This window comes from Lates calcarifer, linkage group LG5 (genome assembly GCF_001640805.2).
Source record: "Lates calcarifer isolate ASB-BC8 linkage group LG5, TLL_Latcal_v3, whole genome shotgun sequence".
Taxonomy (NCBI): domain Eukaryota; kingdom Metazoa; phylum Chordata; class Actinopteri; family Centropomidae; genus Lates; species Lates calcarifer.
Genome location: NC_066837.1, coordinates 10,677,658 through 10,705,046, shown reverse-complemented (window position 1 = coordinate 10,705,046; position 27,389 = coordinate 10,677,658). Strand labels below are relative to the sequence as shown.

General features: G+C 39.6%; 1 protein-coding gene across 1 annotated transcript in view; it reads right to left on the bottom strand.

Annotated features, from left to right (window-relative positions):
* The window catches only part of LOC108887372 (teneurin-3-like), a 270,632-nt gene that overhangs the window by 45,076 nt on the left and 198,167 nt on the right, over positions 1-27,389 (bottom strand). Inside the window, 9 exon segments of the mRNA XM_051070563.1 lie at positions 6,635-6,778; positions 11,257-11,392; positions 11,492-11,623; positions 16,323-16,451; positions 16,814-16,946; positions 18,610-18,729; positions 21,070-21,158; positions 21,271-21,401; positions 27,147-27,293. Of these exon segments, the coding sequence (XP_050926520.1) occupies positions 6,635-6,778; positions 11,257-11,392; positions 11,492-11,623; positions 16,323-16,451; positions 16,814-16,946; positions 18,610-18,729; positions 21,070-21,158; positions 21,271-21,401; positions 27,147-27,293 (1,161 nt within the window).

Genomic DNA, 27,389 nt, shown 5'->3' with positions numbered 1-27,389 from the left:
TCCTACATCTGTATCCAGTCATAGACGGTGTGCCGCATATGCACACACAGAATAAATGAGTGTTAAAGGCAGTCAAATAATACTTCACGCACATGTATAATGTATGAGACTATCTGAATAATGACTGTGGGTTGTCGGCAGCATGAAGAATGACCTTCAGCCAATCAGTGGAATACACTCATGCAAGATTTAAAAAGATTGTTCCTCTTGGCCAAGGACAAACGTACACGTGTACATCTTTCAGGTTAGAAAATTATTTTTCTTTCACTCAGGGCCGAAGAAAGCTATTTTCCCGAGCTCGAGGTAAATTAAAGGTTGTTCTGAATATTCCTCTGTAATTCTTCTTTATGTTCTGCAGTTTAATTGCCCACATATTTGGAAATAAAGATGTATGATGGTGATCTCTGAATTTCTGGTCCTCTGGTCCCAGAGCGTTGAGGGTGAGTTTCATAACTAAAGCCTATTATAGCTGTGGCCTATTAAATATCCCAAGTTTATCTGTGCCTCTATGCAAGAAGGGTGAAGCAAGGGCAACTGGACCTCTCATCCAGGAGACTTCTTCAATTCTGTTCCTGCTTTATTTATTTATTTATAGATCATTTAATTTAACATGGACTACACAAGGTTACATTACTATATGTCAATGACTTATCAGTTTCCTCTTATATGCTGTTCGCTGCAGTCTTTGCATTCCATTGAGATGAAAAGGAGAAAGTTGAAGAAATTGCAAATAAATGGTTGAGCAGTTTGGCCATTTGACTTACTGACATTAAATTATTCCTTCACTTTTGAAAAATACAAGAAAGTTCTTTCAGAACCAAAATTAAGCTCGTCAAGTGTCCGACCTTCAAGGTGAAAAGTTTAGTTATAAATATTAAAACAAAATATTCTGTGTTACTCTGTCACATCCTGGGTAATTTTTGACACACGTCGCTGAAGTCTCTCTATACAATTAATTAACCAAATTAACAAAATAATAATAATCTCAATTACCCAACCTAGGAATTTGGACCCCCAGAGGGAACAACTACTTCTAAAGCAGGAAATGAAATTCTCTTATGTAAAATTCTGTTCTGTGTTTCTTTTATCTTTTATCTTCTATCTTTTCACTGTAAAAACTGTGTAGATTTACGTTCTCCAAGCTTAAAAATGAAATTGAAATATGGCAAAAGAAGAAAACTGACTTAATATATCACATTTGCTCTGTGATGACGGGGTCTCCAAGTAAAATTAACTAATTTTACTTTCAATTACTCAACGTAGTGTTGAGTAACGTAAAGTGTCAGTTTAGTTATGCTAACGCTGACATTAATTCAAATGTTATGATGCTGTTTTGGTCACCAGTGAATTAAGCTAACATTAACCAGGTAACGTTAGCTATGTCGCTAAACATCAACAAGCTCAGCTGTCTCAGAACATAGTGGAGCTAATCGACACTTTACAGCATTACAGCATTACAACATTAACCATAACATTAATTAGGCCACAGCCCATAAGGAACGGTTTAAATCAATTAGAATCTATTTTATTTGATGTAGATTATAGTATAAAGTTGCTATTTTTATTTGTTTTCCATTACTTTTGCAAGGGGGACTTCATGATTTATTATTACCTCAAGATTGTTTGTTTTTCACTAAAAAGAATGTTCATTAAAAAAAAGATGTGTCTTATCTGTGATGCAATAAAAACATTTGTTTCTTACCAAAATGTAATGTAAAGTGATTTCAGTGTGTTTTGGAGCCCTTTTAAGAGTTTAAAGGATATTTTCATAATGTAATTAATCGCTATAATTTTGGCCTGGACAATCATAACATGAAATTTTTATATCTCATACCCAGTCATGACAGTGTACAAAGAAAAAAACAAAAAAACAAAAATGTACAGTTGTTTGAGGTGCAGTGATTTTGATTTGATCCGATGTCCAGGAAAAAAGCAACTCTCTCTCATGTTCTCTGGAGCAAAGCACTAAAGCACCATGACTGTGGCTGACCTGCTCAGTGTCTGAATAATACAGTGCAGTGCTTTACCGGGCAGCTTACACACTTATACTCCCCCAGCCTCCGTCTCTCTGCGCATACACTCATACTGTATGGGAATACATCAACAAACATGAGCTTCAAAGACTCACAAGTACACTTGAATGGAAATCACACACACCCTGACTGGAAAACATCCTCACAGTGTATGCACAGGGAGGCAGATCAACTTGTCAACCCTCTGCCCCTGAAACACCTCCACACACACACGCACACGCACACACACACACACACACACACACACACACACACACACACACACAGAACTGGTGTTGTGTGATCTGTGAGCACTGAGTAGTGAGCTGAACTGCTGAACAACTCAGATAAGACTGGATGAAAGAGAGAGAGAGAGTGTGTGTGTATATAAAAGTGTGGACAATCCTCTGCACTCAGATCCAGTGTGTGTCTCTTTTTCTCCCTCATTCTCCTCTCTCTCCTCATATGTATTTTTTGAATCTCTGTTTATCTCATTTGGTCTCTGTCTCTCTTTCCCACAATAAATGTGAAAAATACCCACGTTATCTCATTATGGTTTACACGTCTTGGATTTCTGATAAATTCATCCACACTAACTTAACATGATAATGCACAAAAAAGTTGAGATAACTGAGATTTAAAGGTTGCTGTGAGGCAACAGTGCTAACCACTGCACCACAATGCCGGACTCTTAATCTAATCTAATCTAATCTAATCTAATCTAACTAATCTAATCTAATCTAATCTAATCTAATCTAATCTCACCTCATCTCATCTAATCTAGTCTTGGAAGGAACTGCTGTATAATCATTCATTCAATAATGTTAATGATTATGCACTTGCAAAAGGGTTAAGGGTGAATTTTGAAGTGAAGACAGTTTTGTTTCAAATGCTTTGTCCGCATGGTCAGAGCTTAATTTGTGCCAGATCCTGCCAGAAAATGATCTGAAGCCTCTCAGACTGACACCAGTACCTACCGTACATTATGTGACTTATTAAACATGAAAGTGAGCAGCTGATTTATAAACTAAATGCCTCCCAGCTGTCATTTTTATCTGCAGATATGCTGTGAAGATAAAATTCATGAAATTCATATTTGAATATCAGACATTCGGTAAATAGCAAACTAGGTGGTCCTCTCTGTGAACACGAAAACACAGAACAAGAAATTGTTGAAGAGTGTCTCACTGCAGGACTGTTAGAAGTCAACATTTACTGTACAGGCATGTTATTTGTAAAATCTAGAACGCTGTCCCGTCCACATCATTAGTGGAGCTACAAGACAGACTACAAAGAAACCACCACAGGAGTGTTTGATGGGCTCTCGCTGCCTCACAAACACGGACAAGATTATTCTAATGTCCATACACTGTGTTTTAGTCTCCAAGGAACAAACACACATCGTGCGCTGCAGCGCTGTCCCTTCAAGACACAGAATCACACCTACAGAGACCAGTACGCACATAGACGGGAAATCACAAATCACATGTGCATTTTAAAAACACTCACTCACCAACACACACACACACACACACACTGAATCAGGTGACAAGGTGTTGAAAGCCCAAGAGAACTGCAGGGAGAGAGGGATGAATAGCAATGTGATGGATGGGGTGACAGATAGAGGACGGCAAGGAAGGGAGGGGGAAGGAGGAGAGAGGGGGCTATATAAAGTCAAAGTGCCTTTAAAGCTGGAAAATACATGTAAGTATGAATCTATTCTTATGTAAACCAGTTCCAGAAAGGTGGGCTATCTGAATGCAAATTAAATCTGAATGCAAATTAATCTCTTTTCAGTCTTCATCAATATACGGTAAAATAGTGTAATTAAAAAGAAAGAGGTTACACAGGTTACATTCAAAATATAGGCCCCCAAAATACACCCACAGTGCAACAAAAGTGAGCATACCTGTGACCACTGCGACAAAAATCTGTTTCCCTTTCATCACTGCAACAAATGATATTGCACCTGTGATTTCCAATTGAGCCTAACTGCATGAACACCTGTGAACACCACAGCTTCCTCAGTTTTGGCCTGGGACATGTCTGACGCAACATGGCTCCGCATAGTTAGGAACTGCCTGAATGAGTGAGAAACCAGACTGTGAGACTTCATGAAGATGGGAAAGGGTACAAAATCATCAGCAGGATACTGAACATAGGCTGAGACACTAGTGGTTAGAGGGTACAAGAAGAGAAATACTACCAACAATGGTGCAGTGGCTGGCCTTGGAAAATGACACAATGCACAATCTATTGATTATGAAACTTTGTATTGAAAAACAGAGTGTCTGACTTGGCACAAGTATTATCAGTGGAAACTTGTGTTTCTATGACTTATCAGACAGTGTGAAGGACATAGAAGAAAGTCGACCTCTACAAACAGCATCCAGTAAGAAAACCATTGCTCACAAAACTGCAGATTAAACTTTGCCAAAGACCATAAAAGGAAATCTGATGAATACTGGCAGTACATTCTTTGGTCTGATGAAACCAAAATACATGTGTTTGGATCAGATCAGGTCCAGCATGTTTTTGTATGGACCTGTCCAGGACCACCACTCTGGGAATCTTGATCCTGAACACACAAAAATCTGAGTTTTTAAAGAGGAAAAAAGTGAAATCCACAATCTGGCCAAGTATGTCCCCTGACGTGAGTCCGACACAACAACCTTCTTAGTATTTAAAGTGAAAGGCAGGCAGCCCAGAGAAATCTCAGTCTTCCACCACAAATAAAAGACTTGTGTTAGTGAGCAGTGTGAAGGATTTTCACCAAAAGGTAGCTGTCAGAGTCAAACAAAACACCATTGCTGTTTGCAAGCTCAGATTGAATGCGGATTCATGTGATTCCACATCGTTAACTGTAGTTTTTACATCAAATCACAAATTTCAAATTTTGTGACATGTTGTACAAGAGAAGCTCCAAACAACCACCCCTGGTTTGAAACAGAGAAATTGAAAGATCAGGAGGTAAATGCCGAGATAGAAGAAACAAAAAATAGATGAGGCTCTTTGATGACAACCTCTAGCAGTTGGAGTTAAACTTGCATTTTCATAATAAAAACTAATGAGAGAGATGCAGCTTACTGTATTCATTTTGTTTTGTTTTTTTTTTTTGTTGGTAACAAAATTCTCCTTGGCTCAGTTTATAAGTTTTCTCAATAAAAAAGGAATTTATCAGTTTATGAGTCAGTGAGGGAAGTGGGGTGGTGCGGCTTTTATTTTTATATTATTATTTTTTTACTGGCTTGTATGGAGGCACATGATACAAAAGGTTTGGGGGCTACTTTTCCATAAAAAAGTGATGGTTGTGTTTCTAAGATGATTTGAGTCAATATTTCATGTTTCAAGGAGGGTTTCAGTACAAAAAAATATCATGATTGTGTTTTTCTTTAAAAAAAAAGAAAGACCTCCAAACTTAAGAGCTTAAATTTATTCATCTGTCTATATAAGTTCAAAGTTGAAATCTAGGAGCAATCTGGATCTTGATGGATGGATGAATTTGTGCATAGTTGATTAAGGTTTAAAAGGGTTAGGGTTAGCATTACATTTTCACTGTAATGTTAGTCTTTCAGTTGGTTCTGTCCTTCATATTTCTGCCTGTTCTTGTTATCTCTGACATGGAAGGTCTCCAACTCTTCAAATCACAGCACAAACAAAGACAGTGGTGGTGGAATGTCGCAGTGACATTTCCAGTTTCAATGCTGCTTCTTTAAAAAAGAAAAAAAAAAATCAGAAGAAAAAAAATTCATTTTCTTCTGTTTTTTAGAAAGAAACTCACATGGACATTAACATCAACAGTGAGTGGTACACTGTGGGAAAAACTATAACATATTTACATATGCTATACATTTCTACATGGAACATGTTCATTAATGTGGGCAGCATTACTGTAGATGTTGTTTCTAGTGAATTCGACTGTAGTTTATGATGAAAAGACGCAGAAGAGAGACTTTTCTGATCACATATTCAAAGACAGAGTAAACAGACACAATAAAAGACAAGAATATAACAATGTGCTGCAAGACAAAAACAAGAGAGCAAAGAGAGGAGGAATGACATGGGAGGGGAGATAAATACAGATCTGCAATAACGGTGAATGATACGAGAAACCAAAACAGTGCATGAGTGAGTGAGAGAAAGGGAGAGAGAGAGAGAGAGGGATGAAAGACCAAAAATACCACTGGGCAGCTGGAACAAATCCAAGAGGCCAACAAGGAATTCACACACACACACACACACACACACACACACAACACACACACACACACAATTTTCCTCTGCTCCGTCAACCAAAGCCTGCATGACAACAATCAGTCTGACAACTGCTGAGATTAACATACTTTTAAACTGCTGTTAGCGTTGTTCTCTCATTCTTGGACATACAGTGTAATTAACCAGGTAATGATGTGGAGGAGGTTGTGACAGTGAGAGAGAGAGAATATGTATGTTCATGTTTCAGTGCAAAGTGAAATGCTAAAACCTTCAGCTGTCAATTTTTTGTTTTGGGGTAAATCAAAAAAGAGAGAATTATTAGTATTATGTTTCATCATCTTGCAGTGTGGACATTATATGAGAGTATGAACGTGTAGCTGCAGTATTTGTCATGTTATTACACTTACCGTTTTGTACGTCCAGGATGTGATGTTTATCCAGGGTCCACCCTCCCATGTTGGAAGCATCCAGCTCGTAGCCTTGTAAAATGGCCGTTCTCTTCTCCCACAGGATGAGGTCGAGGCAGGACTCATATTCAAACCCCACCGACACTGTCAGACACACACACACACACACACACACACACACACACACACACACACACACACACACACACACACAGGACAAGGCCAGTTATTCAACTCTTTTCTTTGACTGTGCTTAGTTCAAACCAAACCGAATAGGAAAATTTCCGTCATTCGGACCAAAGCAAACAGACAGCGGGTCTGAGAACACAGTGAACCGTGGAGTTAACCTCATCTGTCCGCTTTTCTAACATCCACTGACTCCTGCTCCCAGCTCATGAGGGGCCTTCATTCTCTAACCCAATACACATACTCTCTCTCTCTCTCTATCTTGCTCTCTCTCTCACACACACAAAAATTTTGACTTTGTTCCTTGCATTGAGATACTACTTGTCAGGCCTCTCTGCCTGTCTCTGTGAGGTACAACGCTGTGACGTCAAGGGTGGGACTCACCAAATCAACACACACACACACACACGTGCCTCCAATGTGTGAACTGGCGGCCACAACAGCAGTGTGTGTATTTAATTTAGAAGAATACAGAAGAAGAAACAAAGATCTTTAGGGGGGAGAAAAGGAATGTGATGAGAGAGGAGGCAGGACAAAGGTAAAAGTAGAGGGGAGGGATGTAAAAGAGGGAGAAAAAGAAAGAGAAGCAAAGGTGCCACATTGGATGTGTTAACTATATTTTACAGTAATTATCATCTACTCAGTAAAGTAATTATAGAATCATGGCACAAAAATGTGCAACCTTTTAGCTGTGTAACAATGTCATGATAGGTGCACTGATTACCAATAATTAACATGGGTAATGATGAGGCAAAATATAACATGAAAAATATTCCAATAGGATGTAATTAATGGTTCATTGGTAAGAGTGAGTAAAGTCAGAAAAGGTGATTAAGCTAAAGAAATAACACAATTACTAGACTATAAAAGGAAGCTACAATAGCATTTTTGCAGAAACATTCAGTATTTTCCTCAGTTAAGCCACACATCCATCTCCAAATTAAAGGTAAAAATCTAATCTAAAAATCACATCCTCAGTACATGAAGCAGGCTCATGAGAACAGTCCTATTGAAAAATATCAGTCTTGCTAAATGAAAATAAATACTGACATTAAATTCTGCCAAGCAGAAATCTCTGGAATAACTGTAAATGTTATAGACTTTTTTCCCTACGTTTCATTTGCTATGATATTACTTTATTATGATATCCATTCCTCTATTTAATCATCCGTTGTTAGCACAAAAAATCAACAGAACTCACTGCATTTCTGCTTTCTGCCTGTACATGTTTTTGTGTTTCTATGATTATATGGAGGAGAAACCATATCCAACCATATCAGAAGAAAAAAAGGTACAAGGGGAAGAAATGAATGACAATAAGCGGACTGAAGGAATGGAGGAAGGGCTGGTGGGTTCTGGTCTGCAATAGGTTTAGAAAAATTCATTAAATCACATGCTGATTCAAGAAGATAACTATGTTGTTTAAACCTGAGAGAAGTCATTATTTATGGCTGGTTTGGGGCAGTAGAAACAAGACAAGAAACCACCACACATGTCCACATGATGAATCTAAGTCTTTTAGCTCTGTTTTTGGTCTTTACCAACTCCAGAGGGAAATATCCGGTTCTTTTGTTGCTGAATTCTCCACTATGTTCACCAGAAACTGTGTAACTATGACTGTGTAAACCACATTTAGAGAGTGGAGAGAGTGAGCCAACAGTTAAGTTGTGGGCCAAACTATGTGCTGAAACTCATTATAAAACTCTGCAAAGCCCATGGGAAGCAGCAGATTTGGATGATAATTCTCTGCATTTGATACAGTGTTATGATAAACCTGTAAATTATAGCTGCGTTAAAGTTTAGATTTGACTGAACCTGAGTAAATCTGTTTTGTAAGTTGAAACAATGCTGGTCTCTCTGGTCACTCTCGATATCTATTTGAATAAGGCCCTCGCTTTTTTTGTCTCTTCATTTCTTTATTTCTCATGTTCCCAAATGTGCTAGAAACCCAGCTGTCAATCACTCTGATTGTGTGATTAGTTATCAGCGTTGTTGTAATTGTCAAAGTTTGCTTGCGTTAACCTAACGCAACGCATTCTTTGTTTGGCTGGTCATTATCAAGGACCACAGACAGCAGATACACTTCTATACTTCTACACCCGCTGTGTCTGTTTTTAATCTCTGTCTGGGCCTGTGAGACCATTCATTCATTCTCCCTACTTCAAACTCTGTCTTAAAGAGGTTTGTGGTTTATATCATATCATGTCATGGTTACTGAGCGACGATGACTGAGAGACTGTCCTTTAAGGCAAAAAACACCCATCAGTGTTCTTTTTGGCAAGAAAAAGAAAAGGAATATATTTTACACAATAAAACACAGATGTCCTAAAATTAAAAACTCAAATTGTCCTAGATCTGGAATTCAGGAGAGGTGGGATTAATCTGTGACCTATGGAAGACTGAATAAGTGTATATCGAACATCAGATCAGTCCCACTCCTTCTTTGTTAACTAGCTCACACTCTCCTTTTGCTTTATTACCTAAAAGAAAAAGATGTAAGTTTTTGTCTCTAAATTAAAACTAAAGACACATTAACTTTCAAATTGAACCTATGCGTTTTAACTGAGTTTTGGACACGTGATATACTGCACTCTGCTGCTGGGAACATTTCAACAAAGGAAATATAAAACTTTTTGATATGACTTTATGAATGACTTGATTTTTTCCACAGCTTGATGCCAAGACAATGAATGAGAAAAGAGTTGACAAGACAGTTACAGTAAACAACAGAACAGAGTACACCCCTGCTCAATATCACTAAGATGTTATGTTATTATAAATCCTGTCCATTTAATATATCTTTATTTGTTTTTAACCAAAGCCTGAGAAGAATGAAGCCAATTCATTTGAAAAACAGAAGGTCAGGACACCCTTTACTAATAAGATTGAAGTCTTTTATATTTTTTTGTGTGTCCATCTTTATTTACGATGATAAAAATTTGTCTTGCACAAATTGGTGGAAAGATGCTCTGCCATTCTTCACAGATGATTCTTTTCCGGCTGCTTCAGGCACAATGTATATATACAAAATCAATGGAAAAACTCAAGTGAGTGCCAGCAGATGCAGCTGTGCAGTTGCCTACTGGTGAATTCTTCTACATTTGTACCTCAGCTTTGATTTCAGCAGTTGCCAGACATACACTACAAATATTCTTGTGTTAAGGCTATCTTATTATAACTTATGAGCACCCATTTCAGAAGTGTTACAAAACATAGCAGTAAATTGTCTTTATGTTCAACCCATTAAGCCGGGCTACCAGAAGTAATAACTCACTAAAAAGTACGTCTGCTGGACTTGTCCCTCGTAAAGGTGTCAGAGGGGTTAGCATGCCCATTATGTCCAAGCCATTTCCCTGTCAAAGCCTCTCTGCAAAACCTATTTGAACTTAGCTGTAGCTGTCTCCAGTTTTATATATGTTCAGGAGAAGTCTGCACTGGAGGAAAATCCCCCCTCTCCACAGTTACTGTGCACACTATGTTGTCAAACTTTAATAGTCAATGCAGACCACGAGTTATTATGTGATGAAGTGGTGCAATTCAATTGTTGTATACATTTGATCTCCACTTGTGTCATACACTGTTACTCCTATTATCATTATTTCCAATAAATCCCATGGTGTTTGTTCCTTTGACCCCTGGATTACAGAAAGGGTAACAGTTAAAGTGATCATGTTAACATGATGATTCAGAGACACTGACCTACAAAACTGTAGGCACAAAAATATCTCAATTCATTCAAGTTATTGCCTACAGCTGGTCAGCTGTCCACAGGATAAGAATGAAATGGAAATGGAACCAGAAATGTATAATGAATTGCCAATATCTTTTGTAACAATATTACCTTAAATTACACCAACCCACTACTTCATGAGTACAGAACTGCAAGCCTTGTGATATACTAATGTTATATACTTGCCTGCAGACTGGACTACTAGAAAATATATCCACTAGGGGTCAGATCAGAGCTGAATTATTGCTGACTTAAGGGCAACACTTTAGAAAATCACTATATGGCTTATATTGAATCTATGGCAGAAAAAAGTGGCACCTCTTACTTTATCTTAAAAGATTCTGCCATGGTTGTTGTTTGTTCAGAGTGTGCTGCCAACCTTAGTTCACATCGTGATATACTATTTTTCTCCAACTGTTTGTGTGCTTAATTGCATCTTGCAGGTTCGTAGCCTTAATTTCAGGTGACACACAAAACTCTGCTGTGAGAGTTTTCACAAAAACACATTGCAGATCTCACATTATAGTAGTCTGGCTTTCCATCATGTTTAGAATTGATTTTAAAGTTATGCTCTTGACACATTTCCAGGCCCCTCTGTACTTGGATAAATTGTGTGTACTTCAAGGAAGAATTGGAAAATTAGATCTGATCGTGCTTTAATTGCTGCTTATTCTCTGTTAGGCTTTGCTGTTAGAAGCAAACTCACCAACTGCCTCAGACAGTCCATAGACACGTTGTCCATAAGCATCTGTTTTGTCCCAGATAAAGGTGTAGGATAGATTTGGTTGGGCAGGGAACCATTTCTGGAAGAGGCGACCCACCACTGCCACCATCAGGTGAACCTGGAGTAAGAGCACCAGAAACAAAGGTCACCAAATGGCAGGTCAGGTTGGAATTGCACTGATATGGTGCACTGATGCTGATTAGCTGACTTGTCTCACCTTCATCAGGTTGAAAGGTATTACTGACTGTGTCATGGTGACTTTGAGGACTGGTTTATATCCTGCAGCTCTGGAGCTCAGGTAGATCAGGTTTAGATCACTGCCTGGTATTGAGGTTTCTTCTTGTAAAACCTGCAGAGAGATAAAATGACACAAAAAACATATTAGAACCTAATGCTATTTCACTGTCTCAATTGGTATCTGAAGCATCATATTCATAGGAAATGCACTGCTAAATTGGCGCACAGTTCCATGGGTCTGCCAGTAGTGTTTGCAGTGAGAATGCTCGGAAGAGAGAAAAGCAAACATAGAACCATCCTGTGCATTTTTAAGACGACGTTATGTATTATACCTTTAACTCCTGATTCATTGGCTTTACCAAATTATGTGCCTAAGCACAAGAACTAAGATTCACCACTACAAGACGTCTCCTGAGACAAAACTATCAGGCTCTGGCAAAACAGCTGTGTCAATACTTAAGTTTTCTGGTGGTCTATAGAAAAAAGATACTACCGTCATTTTATCTAGAATAGAATAGGCTTTCTTGTCACTGTACAGTAAAGTACAACAAAATTGTGGAAATCTAGGCATAAAAGTAAATATATGACAAAATAAATATTACTGAATTCACTTTGAGATGCAGAATTTGGCTTGGCCTTTGCAGTATCAAACAAAATAATTAATATACTATGAACAGTGGGTATATCATCCTGCCCCAGCACTGTGTCTACACTGGAGGATTAGCATGAGCAGCACGTTAGCAGAGGAGCAGCAGTTTCATGCTCTCTTTGTGCCAACACAAAATGTGTTCAGGCACAGTATTGAGCTATAAGTCACCTGCGCTTCTGCAGTGCTCAGAGGCAAATACACTATAAGTGTAGTTACACAAGTAAAACAGAATATAGACTTGAAACATTCAGTGAATCTGGCACTTTGCTCACTCTTACTGTCAAGTGACATATCATCTTCTCTGTTAAAGTATGCATATGTCAACAGGGAGGTCAAACTACCCACAACGTAATCACATTAGGCTACTTAAAATCAACCAGTAGAATTAAACTGATGCCACGCTTTGCACTTGTCCATTCATATTATAATGAACTGAAATGCCACTATTATTGTACCAAATTGGCAAATGCTACTTGCCCATCCACAACCCACTCATTGCTCTCTAGATATTTTTTAAATTCATTTTTATTTCTTGTTTGTTGCCCAAGAAGAAAAGACAGAATGAGCTGCTGTAAAGGATGAGAGCAGTGTTTCCCTTAGGTTGACTGCTTTGGGAGGGTAGGCGGTCCTCAGGGGGGCTCTCACTGTCGACAATGGAGCTTTGGGGGGTGGGGCCTCTGTTTTTTTTTTTTTTTTATTCTATACAGATAAAAACTGGATGGTTTGTTAATAATGTTTCTCCTCCTCTGCCTTTGAAATGACAGTGCTTTTAAATAACAACCATACAGAACATTTGGACCTGAACAAACATTTAAAGGAGTCATATTCCCAGGAGGAATATTTTCCCCTCTGACGACCGAGATGCGTCAAAGTCTGTCCTCCTATGCTTGTCGAGGGGTGTAGCTGTAATAGCAGCACAGCTGCTATCACCAGATTGGGTGACAGTGGTAAAAATTGCTGATATTTTGGCTGGACGGTTTGGGGTTGACGTCTGTCCATCTTTGGTTTTAGAGGTAAAGCTTTTACTGTTGTTGCCAACCTCTCTCTCTGCTCTACTCCATGTGGGGGTGGGGGTGCTAAGACATACACAGTGAAAGAGGAAGCAGAGGAGAGGAGAAATGAAATATGACTGGAAATAGCAGCAAAACACAGTAGGGACTGTCACACTGAGCTAAAATGACTAACAAAGCCATAGAAATAGTAAGGGTCAAATTGGGGAAGCTTCCTGGGTCCCATGTAGAGAGGTTGTCAAGTAGTAGTACTAGAAACTCGACGGGTGGCACTGCAGCATGTGTAGAATACTGTCAGAAAATGATATTACACTCTGTACTGATGGCAGTACAGAGTATGGACATAAACATGGAATTGCAGGGATATTTTTGAGGATGGCATTGAAAGAAATTCTTATGTGGGAGGCCATATTTGCTACACAGGTTGTCAAAATTATGAAATATGTTGTTGGTATTTATATCCTTCATACACATAAAACCATTCAAACTCCACTGTATAAAGGTTGAGTCAAGTGGGGGAACAGACGATCTCTGTGAATAAGACCATGAATGGAAGCTGCTGTGAGTTTATAGTGACAGCGAAATTGATTAAAACTTTTGAGGGTGGAAAGCACAACAGGGTTAGATGTAAGACGAGAGGGTTTGAGTGGCAGGGCGAAATCCACTAGGGCTGAAAGGGATGAGGAGTGGCAAGAGCGTATCTTATCCAGACAGCAGTTTTTGTTTGGCTGGCAGAGCCAAAATAGTACCTTTTGGATATTGGAAGCCCTGCAGTGATGAATAAGGTTAGGAAGGCTCAGTCCATGTGCCTAACAGCCTCTTTGGAGAACACAATTACTAACCCTTGGTGCCTTGTTTTCCAAATAAAGGAAATTACAGATTTGTTGACAGATTTTTCAAGCACAGGAACAAATAAATAAATCAGGAAAGTATAGCCATCTTCACTGATTGTATTCTTCCAGCTAAAGTAAAGAGTAGACTATACCATCTCTCTAAACCGGCCTTTGTTTGGCAAACTTGAGGAAAATAGTTAGCTTCAAATAGAAGAGCAAAAGAGTGTGTGGTATTCCTAAAAATCTGAAACCATCTTGAGAAAAAAAAATGCAAAGATTCCTGTTGGATCTGTAGGACTAAGTCATTTGTGGGAAAACATTAGATTTTTTTTGGAAATGTAATTTATAGCCACTACTACTGCAGGATTGCAGGACCACTAGATATAGGGTCACTAACATAAAGCAAGAGGTTGTCGGCATATAGAGGTAGTGTGTTTGACTTAAGTGGAAGTGAGAGAGGATCTGTTGCTGTTGCAAAGAACTGGGAGAATGGACATCCTTGGCAAGTGCTGAGCTAATGGGAAATAATCAGACTGAGAATAATTTGTCTGTAAAATGCTAAAGGTAGATCATCAGGTTCTGCAAAATCACAATTCAAAGTTAAAAAGAGATTTTTAAATTCCCATAGTTCAGTTAAGGAAGATCAGGAGATCAAGAGATGGACCTCAAGGAGATTTAGAGGAATATTTAAGAACACACACACAAAGATATATAGTATTTATGTATGATAATATATATATAATATTTATATATACATATGTATAAAAAGGCTCCTCAGGGAATGATCCATTTTGACTGTTCCGGTGTTACATTTTTCAACTGCACTATTGCCTTTTCATTAGCCAGGCATTTAGTGTTCATTACAGATCCATTACATCCCCTTTAAGACTGCCCTTTTCACTGCCCTCCTCTCTAATGGACTCAGCTCCACCAAAAGCTAAGTAGCAGCTTTCCATTCACTTGCTTTTGATCTGCACTCTCTCTCACACACACACACACATGCACACACTTGCCTCAAACACATCACGCAGACTCTCTTTTTGAGCACACACTCTTTCCCTGTCGCCGGTCGCCAGGCACATACACACACATTCGTCAAATAAAAAATAATTATGGAGCGCTGGTTCAGGGCTGTAAAAAATATAAAAACACACATTGAGTTCTGTCATCTGTTTCATTTCCTCTGTGGACTGGTTAACACAATGTGACGATAAAGAACCACACACACACACCACTGCTTCTCTTTGTATTCCACTCTCAATCTCTCTTGCACGCACACAGCCTATATACCTCTGTCCTCCTGTTTCTTTCCCTTTCTCTTACATGTAACACACACTCATTGACATGCACATACACATACACCACACAAAGATAACATGGTGTAATATGTAAGCAATTACAACATTCCTTCATGATGAGCCTCAGTTGCCCCTGAGAGAAACGTGCTATTAGGCCTTTAGGCAATTAGAGGCGGTACATAGGGTGGAGCTCCGTGTGTGTGTGCATAAACCGCTAGTTTCCTATAAAAACAACCACTCCAGGGCTGTGGTAACGCTGTGTGTGTGTGTTAGTTTCTATCCGTGTCTGTCTGTCCAGGACCAAACCTGTTAAATCAATTGACATTCAGCAGTTTTCTCTGACTTCATAAACCTTTATCTCATATCAGTGGTGTCAACAGTGCTAATGTGAGTGCCTTTTCATTGGCCCTTCATTGACGTCCATCCATTATCTATACCACTTATCCTCTATTCCTATCCCAGCTGACATTGGCTGAGAGGCGGGGTACACCTTGGACAGATCACCAGTCTATCACAGAGCTGACATATAGAGACAAACAACCCTTCACACTCACATTCACACCTACGGCCAATTTAGAGTCACCGCTTAACCTGCACATCTTTGGACTGTGGGAAGAAGCCAGAGTACCCAGAGAGAACCCATGCAGGCACAGGAAGAACAAGCCCTTTGATGTTAGCCTACATTTGTTTATACTTTGACAAACTGACATCCTTTAATGTATGCTTAATTTGCTGTCTGTGGTTCTGTTTTGCTAACTATCGATGGAGTTACTCTGATCCAGAAGAAAACTTAGAAACTCTCAAGCTGGCATCTTATTTGCTCTGATTTCTAACTGGACTTATGGCCATTTGTTTGTGATGGACACACTGTGTAAGTCACACTGAGTCTAAAATGTGTATTAAGTCAATTTGTTCAAATTTGACTTAGTTATGATTCATGGGAGAAGACTGTTTTTTGCAAACTGTGATAGATATAGATTAATAGATGTAATTTATTGATCCCTGACTGGGAATTTCTTACCTGTGTTTCAGGTATGATGGGGCCATCCTCAGATGTACTTCTGTAAAATGTAGACAGAGGAGAAGCAACAATGACAGGACTGGGTCTGACGAAACCACTCAGGTCACAGCTGGGGATGTCATTCTCCTCCTGAATCAGCCAGACATAACGAGTGTTAGTATCATTCACCGTGAAGTGAATTTGTCACCTTATAGCCACATGAGTCAGCCAGTGAGTCAGTGTTAGACAAATTGTGTACATAAAAAAGAACATTAGCGTCATTCTGCTCTACATAATAATCAAGTAATTATGTGGGGAATAAATTGAATAAATGCTTGATAAGTCAGTAGAAGAAAAAAAAAAGCAAAAATGAACATCAAATGTACATGAACATCAATAACTGGAACATTTAAAACTGTAGCATCAACATTTTTGCCTGCCAGGCATCAGTCCATGACCCCATGATAAGAGATATACAGTATATTGGGACAAACAGCAGTGACTCCACTCACCTTCTTCATGACCAGTGTGTCCATCACATAGAAGACGTTCCATGGCACCCACACAGTTCTGTACTGAGTGATGAATGGAGCACGCTCAAAACTCAATGTCAGAGATGCCCCGCCATTGGCCAAGAGATCGAACCTGCAGTACATCAATAACAAACAATCAAATGAATACGTAAATGTGTTTTATTGATTAAAATGTGGTGCTGGAAAACACTGCTGTCAGATGAAGAATAGTGTGATTATAATTCAACTCTATTAAACTGCTGATTAAAACTTTCCTGACTGAGTTTTGTTAACCCTAAAACTCCTGAAGCATGTAACAGGGGGATTTGTCCTCAAGAGCTGTAAAGTAAACTGGCTCTTAAATGTTGAACTGGGAAGCTGTAATTGGTTCATTTAAATTCTATGAGAGTGTTTGTGCCTCTGCAAATTTACATGCATTTCCCTACGAGCGTGTACATACTGCAAAGTGCACATCATCACATATCCATATGTTGTTGGGTGTGTGTTTCTATGTCTTTTGTTCTCAGTGTGTTTCTGTGTTTGAATGTCTGTGTGTGTGTGTGTGTGTGTGTGGATGTGAGTACTGGAGTGTGTGTTCTTTCTGCAGTGATTGATTGCATCCTTGTGAATCCAATGCATTTTAAAAGAGTCTCACACTTACACTCCTACACACATCACACATCTTCAGCTGATGTGCTTGAGATTGAAGACAGAGCCTGGAGTGGATGGGGTCAGAGAGGAGTGCGTATAGTGCTGTGCCATTTACAGTATATTTACAGTATTCATATGGCTGAAATATGTCAATGAAAAAGGTTGAATCAAAGTTTTTGCTACAAAATGTTTGTGATCATGACAGTCAATAGACACAAATTACAATGTTTTTTTTCTTTGTTTACAGGTTTATGGTATAGTCATTACATGTCTTAGCAAGGAATGACACATATTGTTATTTTCAGTAGTGGTCAGTGGTGCCATTGATATTCAAGGGTAGTTTTTATGAGCTTGTGCATGTGCATGACAAAAGACTACAATCAGGGAGAGTAGTGGAGTGCAGTGGCTGGAAGATAGGAAAGATTTAAGTTGATTCAATGTGTATCTGCTTCATGTATATGTAGATTTACAGTAACCGTTTTTTACAGTGCATGTAAACACACTGAGTGTTGTGGAGATATGAGAACCATGATGATTGAACCTGCTGAGCCTGAGTGCAGCTTCAAAAACGTTATTGTTTGTACATGGAAAAAAAAATTGTCATCTATTTCTGAGCAGGTTTAGAGATTTTTTTTTTCAAAGTGTGCTGATCCTGTTTATTGTAGTTTGACTACGTGACGATCAGAAAGATTGGTACAATTTGTGATACAAACAAATCCATCCAAACTGGAACTGCAAACATGAGACACCGACAGACCTGATTTATAGATATATGTTAACAGTGTGCCAAGAAATACAGCCATGCACACCTGGTTTGTCTCAGTTTTACATTTCAGTTAATGTCTGCTACAGATGTGCAATTAGAACCCAATGGGGTGCAGTATATTTCATCTGAAACGATGTAAACAATAGTAGAGTGCTGGCAGCCTTGGATAAATAATCTCTCTTCCACTTCTACAAAATCCTGTACCTTATTAGTCTTTGATTGCTCTATTTTCCATAAACTCTAAAAAATTTAGTGAACTCAGAGGGAATAACATCTACTTTAATAAAGGAAGGAAAGGTCAGAGGAAACAATTTTGGTACATGGAAAACAGAAAGTTACACATTTTGAGTACGAATACAAATAATAAATGAATACACACATGCCATCCTTGCGTGTTACAGTGTATCCGTGTTCAGGATAGTGAACAAACGTCACATTGACTCCAATCAGAGGTGTTCCATCGGCTGTCAACACCTGACCTCGAATTATCGACACCAGGCTGAAGAGAGAGAAAGATGGAGAGGTTAGTGTTATTAAGGCAGCACATCGTCTACATCACATATTTTCACTGTAGTTAACTCAGCAAATTGAGCTATCAAGAGTAGAATAGACCGGCCTGCTGTCTCTGACTCAAGACCCTGTTGTTGGACAAAACCTGTGCAGGAAAACTGGACCAAACATAGAGTAATACACTCACATAGACACCACAGCCTTTCTTACTGTCACTATTACTCTGGTGTGAGGGGAACTGCAGAGTGCAGAGAGGCATCATTTGAAACAACCACTGTGGTGGTACCTGCTGAGCCATGAGAGCAGACTGTAATGGGACACTGATGTTACTACAGCACTTGTAGCATGACTGCACATTCTCATCACACTCATTTGTATTGGTATACACCACAGCACTGTTATGAGCCACATTCAAGCATTCAAGTGATTTAATAATAACGACTAACGTATTGATTTTTGTCTTTGTGAGTTTGTGTTTTTTTGTGTTGATAAAAACAGTTTGAGCGAGTGTTAATATCAGTCCTGACTGTTCTGACCACCTGTACCCATGCATCTCCAGAACCAGTATTTAGACCATCACTGAACTCTGAAACATTCTGAAACTGATGAAAGAAGAGACTAATCGAATTGAGTCAGGCTGAATTTATCCCAGGTTTTACAGTCTGTGAATAAAGTATTCCCAAACCACAGTGGGATTATTTCTGTGCACAGAGATCTAATATAAAAATAGTAATAAAAACATGATAAAAAAATAACAATATATTGATTAGGGTGGAGTGGATTAGTCCAGGGCTGATTTTCTTCCCCAGTCCACCTCTGAGTCACTGTGAACTTGCATTAAACCCAACCAGGATCTTTCTCTAACCTGAACCAAGAGAACCAGACAACAGTTTCATAATGCTGGGATACTGGTGGATACTGTGCTGTAAGATCAAATATTTTGGCAGAAAACATGTTACTGATTTTACTCACGCTCAGTATCCACGTACTTGGGACTTGGCAAATATATAATTTAATATATAGAACATCAGTATGTCTTTCTGTTGCAGTTTAGTTCTATATACACATTATTTCTAGGGCACAGGGTTGGCCTTTATGTGAGTGCGTACTATGCACTGCATGTAAATTAAGACACAGAGCCTTACATTGAATATTCTGTTTGTGATGAAATCAATTATTTATGTATGAAAACCCTGTTCCTCACCATCAAAATATACCAGACACTGGCCAGATGTGATGCATAAGGGCCAAACTCAGATAGATGACAAAGTAAAAAATGCTGAAAAATGAGTGGAGAACCACCCATAGGCCAGAAGGAGTCACCACATGGTTTGATGAGTATGAAAATGATGTGAATCATATGCTGTAACCTTCACAGCCACCAGCTCACAGTGGGAGATTTTGGACTGACGTGTTAGATTTGTTAGCTCTCCACTACCATCATCAAAACACCGAGGGAACATGTTTTGGAAGAATGGTGTTGGTGTTCTGGTGTGTCAAGTGTGCGTGTGCATCACACTGATGATGCTGCTTAGAAACCTGTTTACATGTTCTCCATGTTGTGTAACTATCTGTTTACTCCTAAAAACGGGTCTGTGCAAATTCAGCCTGTGTGCATACAATAGACAGATTTTATTGATCCCTTTGGGATGACTCCCTCAGGGAAATTAAGTAATATTTGTCCCTGTGGAAGTTTGTCTCCTTTTGCAAGTGTTACGTACTTAGGCCTTTAAGTTTGTCACAGTTAGCTGAAGGAGAAATTAAACATTTCTTTGTCCTTTAAGTGTAAAACAGCCATTTTTAAAAGCCTCCACCCACCCACACACACATTCACACACACACATACACACAAACTCAATACTGTTTTAAGGTTGTCTAATAAAGCATTTTTATTATAAGGTTGCAGGTCCATTCCATTATGGAAATACAGGACATTTTTATTATAGGGTTGTGGCCCTCTGCTCTTATGAAACATTCAGGCTAGCATAAAAAATGTGACAAAAGCAGAAAAATGGCTGAACAGAATTGCCATCATGTTTCTTCCCTGTCAGTAGCCTTGCCTTTCACTCTCAATATTTTGCAGACTGCCACCCTCTCTTTCCTCTCTTATCATATTTAATGAATGTTATGTCTGAGGCAGACGTGGGCAGAAATGGTTCTTGGCAAGGAAAAGAGCAGAGCTTCAGTTCCTGTATTGTGATGTCTGCCTTGCTCACATTTTTTCTGTTACAACCATCCAGACAGAAAGCAAACCCAACCTGCAACTGCTGATATTATGGTTAATCATATTATGGTAAAAACAACAAAAAACAGACAGAGACACAGTTACCTTCTATTGAATGGACTGTCTCCAGTGATAACATGAGTAGATTCTGGACCAACTAGGAAGTGAATGCGCTGGTAGAAGGACCTTGCAGCCTAAGGAAAATAAAAGAAAATAAATAGATGTTTTTTCTACACTGAAAAGTGACATAAATCTGTACCATGAAATATCACTTGATCTTATTTGATTTGTCTAATTGAACCTTACCTGCTGAGGAGCCAATGAGGAGAGAGACTGGCTGAGCACCTCCCCTGGGTCAGGTGACCCTTTGCAGTATAACTGGTTCTGACAGGATGGCTGTAAACAACAGTCTGGATCCATACAGTCAGCCAAGCCATCTGAAACACACATAGAAAGCTATTATATTCACAAACCTGAGAGGGAAGGATTGGGGACATGAGATGGCAGGCTTAAGTACAGAGAGATGTCACATGGATGATGGAAAAGTTGCAGGTGGATGAAAGGGAGTTACAGTGGATGAAAATGCGATAAGGAAGGATGAATGGAGGAATGAGGAGGCAACTGAGGGATTAAGAAGCAATGAGAGATAAGGAAGGGATTAAGAATAATTAACAAAGCAGGCATACAGCAAAGACAGAGGAATGCAGCAGCAATAAAGATGGAAAGATGGAAAAAGATATTGATAGAGGATGATGGATGATAGTAGAATCTGTATGTGAATTCGGTGCTGCCAAGCAGCAACCCCATCTCCACAGAATTATGTTCATATACTACTAAACTGCTGGTTCAATGCCAATAATCAGGTTGTGTTTGAAGTCAGTTTTCTGTATCAAACCAGACCAGAATCCTTTCTCCAACCTGAACCAAGAGCTGTGAGTCTAAACAGAACCAGAAGACAGTTTCATAATGCTGGAGTCAGTATAGGTGGATACTGTGCTCTCAGGCTGGATGTTGTGGCTGAAAAAACAAACATGTTGGCTGTGAATATTTTACAGATATGTTCAGTATTAATGTATGTGCAACCTTCCAAATATGTAAATTAACAACATATCATCATTATGTTAGTAGAATATGCAATGCGGTCACGATTGCATCTCCATCAAAACATATTTACTGTTAAGGAGCATGAGAAGAGGATGAGGGAGGATGAAAAAAGAGGGATTAGGACGGGAAGGACAAGTCAGGGACAGGGAGCAAGAGATGAGAGGGAGATGAGTGGAGAGACAGATGTAGAAATGGAAGGATAGAATGACTGATGAACGGTAAGAGCTGTTAATAAATCTTTTTAACTTTGTATGCGTCCATATGATTTTTTTCCTATTTCAATTTCAAGGCCAAAGAGAATGGGCTCTAAAAACAAACCATGGATGCTGTGGTAATGTAGTACGTAGTAGCATGATTCATGCTTTTCATTCCTTTTAGATAGTCATTAGCTGAGCCACATTGATGCTGAAGTCAGTACCAATATCAAAACTTCAGAGTTTAAAAAAAATCATATATATATATTGATTGCTTTGTGTTTTTTCTTTTACATTGACAAACACTGCTCAAAGATCCACTGACACTAACAACTGAAAAGCTTTGAACAGATTGGCAACACACCATTGACTGTTTGGTGGGTACTCTCTTGCTCGCTTTAACTTTTGACATGGGCTAGGTTGGATACCTATAGGATCAGTCCAGTAAATCCTGCACTCTTACAGCTTACATTACTGACAGCCATCTCACAATTAATACAAGTGGTAAATGAATTTTTCCAACCTTCTAGGGGCTAATTGGTTTCACTTTATTACAGTACACTATCATTACCACGGTGACAGCGGCATACTCTGATTTTGCCACATTTTATTAAAAAAATTATATTTTTTCACCTTTATTACTTAAGCACATATTACTGATGGTTACTTATGGCAGGAATACATTCATCCATGTTGGAAAAGGAAGCACAGGGACTGAATTAAATGCAGCAGACATTCAGACCATCTTTGCCCTCGGTAACCCTAACCTCTCAGTCAGAGCTTTCGGACCAAACGTCACCACAAGTGGTGCGATCGACCCAGGCAGAGAGGGCGGAGAGCCAGGATAAGAGTTAAGCTAAGTCAGCTTGGACTTAAAGCTGTTTCTCTACCCAGCCACTTCTGGCTAATGTCCAGTTGTGGTAACATAAAATGGATGAAATATGACTCAGGCTTACTCAGCAACAGGAAATCAGAAACTGTTGTGCCTACATCTTTACAGAGACCTGGCTCCATCACAACATCCAGATTCAAGCTGTTGCACTGAATGAGTGGACTGTGTTCCACGCTGACAGAACATAAGACTCCAGTGAGATAAGGGAAGGCAGACTCTGTGCTCATGTCAGTTATGCTATGTACAAGCACAGTCAATGTGTATGGACAGTGTTTACCACAAGTTTTTAATATTAAGAAGTCAACTGTATTATCAGGAGAATTCTTCAGTGTGTTACAGCTGTTTATATTCCTCCAGATACAAATTCCAAAATATAGCTGTTGATTTTAATCAGATGCTACAACTCCCTTCACTTAGATTTTACCAGCAGGTCCACATCCCTAAAGGAGAAGGAAGACACTTGACAATGTTTATATGGACATTCTTGGCAGCTACAGAGCCCTCCCTGTCCTCACTTTGGTCTATCAGACCATATTTCCCTGCTACTCCTGCCAACCTACTCCCAGCTGATAAAAAGGGTCAAACATCAGTAAAAGCTGTTAAAGTGTGAACAGATGAAGCCACAGCAGTTGTACTCTTGTTTTGAGTTCAGAGACTGGCACATGCTCAGAGATGCTGCCAATCGGGAGAACCACATCAATCTTGAGGAACATGCATCATCACTGACATCAACAAAATAAACAACAAAATCATTCCCCAACCAGAAAGCCCCAGTGAAAGGGGAGGCAAAGGTTCTATCCAGAGCCAAAAAAGGCTGGCTTTCCATCAGGTGACAAGGAAGCATACAACACCACAGGAGCAAGACTGAAAGCTGGCATCAAGGAGGCAAAGCAGACATCAGATTGGAGAGAGATCTCCATGCTAACAACACAGAGGAAATGTGCCAGGAGATCCAGAGCATCATAGACTAGAAAAGCAGGAGTGCCCCCACCATGTGTGAGGCCATGCTGCCAGATGAGCACATGCATTATACAGTATGCTTGCTCTGAGCTCCTCAACAAAGACTCAGCTGTAAAGTCTACTTTATCACCTCTGTCAGTATCCAAGCTGCTGGGCCTGATAACATCCCTGGCTGTGCTCTAAAAACATGTGCCAGTCAGCTAGCTGATGGTATTACTGACATATTTAACATATCACTGTCACAGGAGAGTTCCTACTTGCTTCCAGCCACTACCAGCCCTGTACCTAAAAAGTCTGCAGTGTCTAGTCTGAATGAGTACCACCCTGTGGCACCCACCGCTACTCTGATGAAGTGCTTCGAGAAGCTGGTTCTCCAGTGCATCAAAGACAATGTCCCAGCCATCCTGGGATGTTTTGCATTTAAAACCAGCAGATCCACAGAGGATGTCATCTTTACTGCCCTCCACTCACTCTTAAAAATAACAACACCTACATCCGAATGTTGTCTGTTGGTTTCAGCTTAGCATTCAATATAATCTCCGCCATGAAAGTGATTGGCCAATTAGCACTCTGGGCTTGAGCACCACACTCTGCAGTGGGATAGCAGACTTCCTCACAAACAGACTCCAGACAGTTCAGATTGGCAGTTACACCTCCTCCACGCTATGGTGCTTGACACCGGAGCTCCCAAGGATTGTGAGTTCAGCCCAACCCAGACTGTACAGCTGTGAGTGCATTCCCAGAAATGGAGAGAGAGCTAATGTGAAGTCTGCAGACGACACCGCCATCATCAGCCAGGTTACAAACAACGACAAGAATGACATCAACAGTCATGCACAGAAACCAATCTACTGCTCGATGTGAACAAAACCAAGGAGATTGATTGTTGATTTGAGAAGAAAAGGAGGCAAAGACACACACCCTGTCTACATCAGTGGAGCTGAGATGGAGCAGGTGAACCGTTTTAGGTTCCTGGGAATTAACGTCACAGAGAACCTGTCATGGTTCATCAAACATCTCCACCCTGGTAAAGAAACCTCAGAAATGACTGACTTCTTCAGGATGTTAGTAATTGTATTTTTCTGGCTTGATTATTTCTTCATTTCTTTATATAACTTTTGTTTTTTTTTTTCTACATATGTAACTTTGTTATACAATCATCTCTTACATAATGGTAATTATGTTGAATCTCAAATCTTGAAAATCAACTCACAGACTTGAAACACACATCCACACTGTTTTTTGTTAAAGTTACTTAATTTAGGAGTTTTATTAGTGTTGAATTTGTGGAGTGATCTGTGAATCCTTCACTGTGTCATTCACGAGCTAAAGTGAAGGTCTGATGGCAGAGCTTCTCCATTCAGCTGCCACATAGCGTTTCATTCAGCTGTGATCTTAGGAAACTAAACAGCCATTACTAACACTTACTCGACATGAGTGTCAAATTAGTTTTAATTGAATTATTTTGCTCACAAGTGGAGCACAGTTTAAGTGACACGATAGCACATAAACACATAAGCAAATATGCCGATGAGCGTTTCTGATGAGAGGATGACAACACTTTCTACAGAATAACTGCTGTAGCAAACCAGTCTGAATCAGAGTATACTGAGGAGGAAATGGTGCTGAGGTGAGCAGAGAGAGACAGAGAAAGGGCAAGAAGAGGGGACACTTGTTCTACATTACCAGATCAAACCAGAACGCCAGACTCCGGAACGAGCCGATGGCAGCTGGTGGAGCGGTTGTAACACATGCCAAACTATGCAGTCCACAACAGAATGTTTTTGCTGCCATTTGACATTGACATTTTGGAACCACTGTTTGAGGAAGTGGAGCGAGGCAGTGATGCTCTGGATCAACACGCATGTGTGACAAGCCATCCCTCTTTCAGCATTCATCTGTATCCCAGTGCATTGGACACAAAGTCCCAGAAAACAACTGGAAGAGGTGGTTGGTACCAGAGGACCCTGATGCTACACTGTCTAATGAGTAAGTTAGTTATTTTACTTTCACTCTAATAAACTCTGGATACTACAACAAAGGGATGGTGTACTTTAATGTTCATATTTGTTTCAGATGGCACAGATTGGTGGCCTGTTACTTTGGGGTGGTTTCCTTCACACACAGGAACCACCCGCATCATGAGTGTTGTCTTGCCCAGTACTGTAAAGTTGACAAAGCTGTGCATCCCACCGGGCTAGAAAGTACTAGAACTACTCGTATGTGGGACATCTGTCCTGCTAACCTACCCAACATGCAGCTGCACAGAGAAAATGTATATCTTTGCAGTGGGAATTAGTTCCAGTGTTTTCTAAGAAGAACACTCACTCAACACAGAAGCACTACCTTGTTTACATTGTTAAGTTGTTTGAATCACCTGAGCATGTCATTTTGAAAGTTTAGAGAATTCTGCAAAATATTATTCATATGAAAGTATGGCTGCATGTTTTGCGAGATGAATGGCACTAATGAAGGTGTAAGGGGATAGTTGTTATTTGGCTTAAACATGCAAAATCACAGGAATGATCCTTTAAGCTAATGTCTGTATTTGTATTTTGTTGTTGTTGTTGAGTAAGGGCTCAGTTGATTGGATGCTGTGAGTGGATTTTAATTTTTCCTCAGTTCTCTGCAAAGCTGCAAAGGCATAAAATCATAGTGTAGACTGCAGACCATAACACATTAAGTGTTTAAACCACATAATGACCCACAAATGGATGAACAAGGGTGACTCAGATATCTGAGACTTTCTACATTATGTGGATATAAAAACTGTACGAAATGTTTAAACCCTTGTATTAATCCCAGACGTCTTTCTACAACATGGTATGAATTTTAAGACTGAACTCAACCCTGAATACCCAACCTGTTAAGTGCAATTCCTTGCTTATCTCTCACTGCACTCTAACCATCTAAGCTCCTGATTGGACGTTTGGTTAATCTGAACCCTGCCTCCGCCAATATTAATAAATACACTTGCTAAACCATTTAACCGCCTATCTGCACACGCTTACTGTGTATGTACACAAATATACCTCCTTCATTATCCTTGCCGTCTGTACAGAGCGTTTCCATGGCTACGTGGCACCCGGCCCCCCGCCATCCTGATTGACAGATGCAGTGCCAGCCACTGGCCTCCAGAGTGCATCGTCCGTTGTTGTTGCAGAGTCCTGGACAACCCTCTGGGCACAGGGAACAAACACACAGTTAGAAAAGTTAGAGCATGTGAGTGGGATGAGGTCACAGCAGGCCAACAGGGTGTGAAATAGGTTTCAACC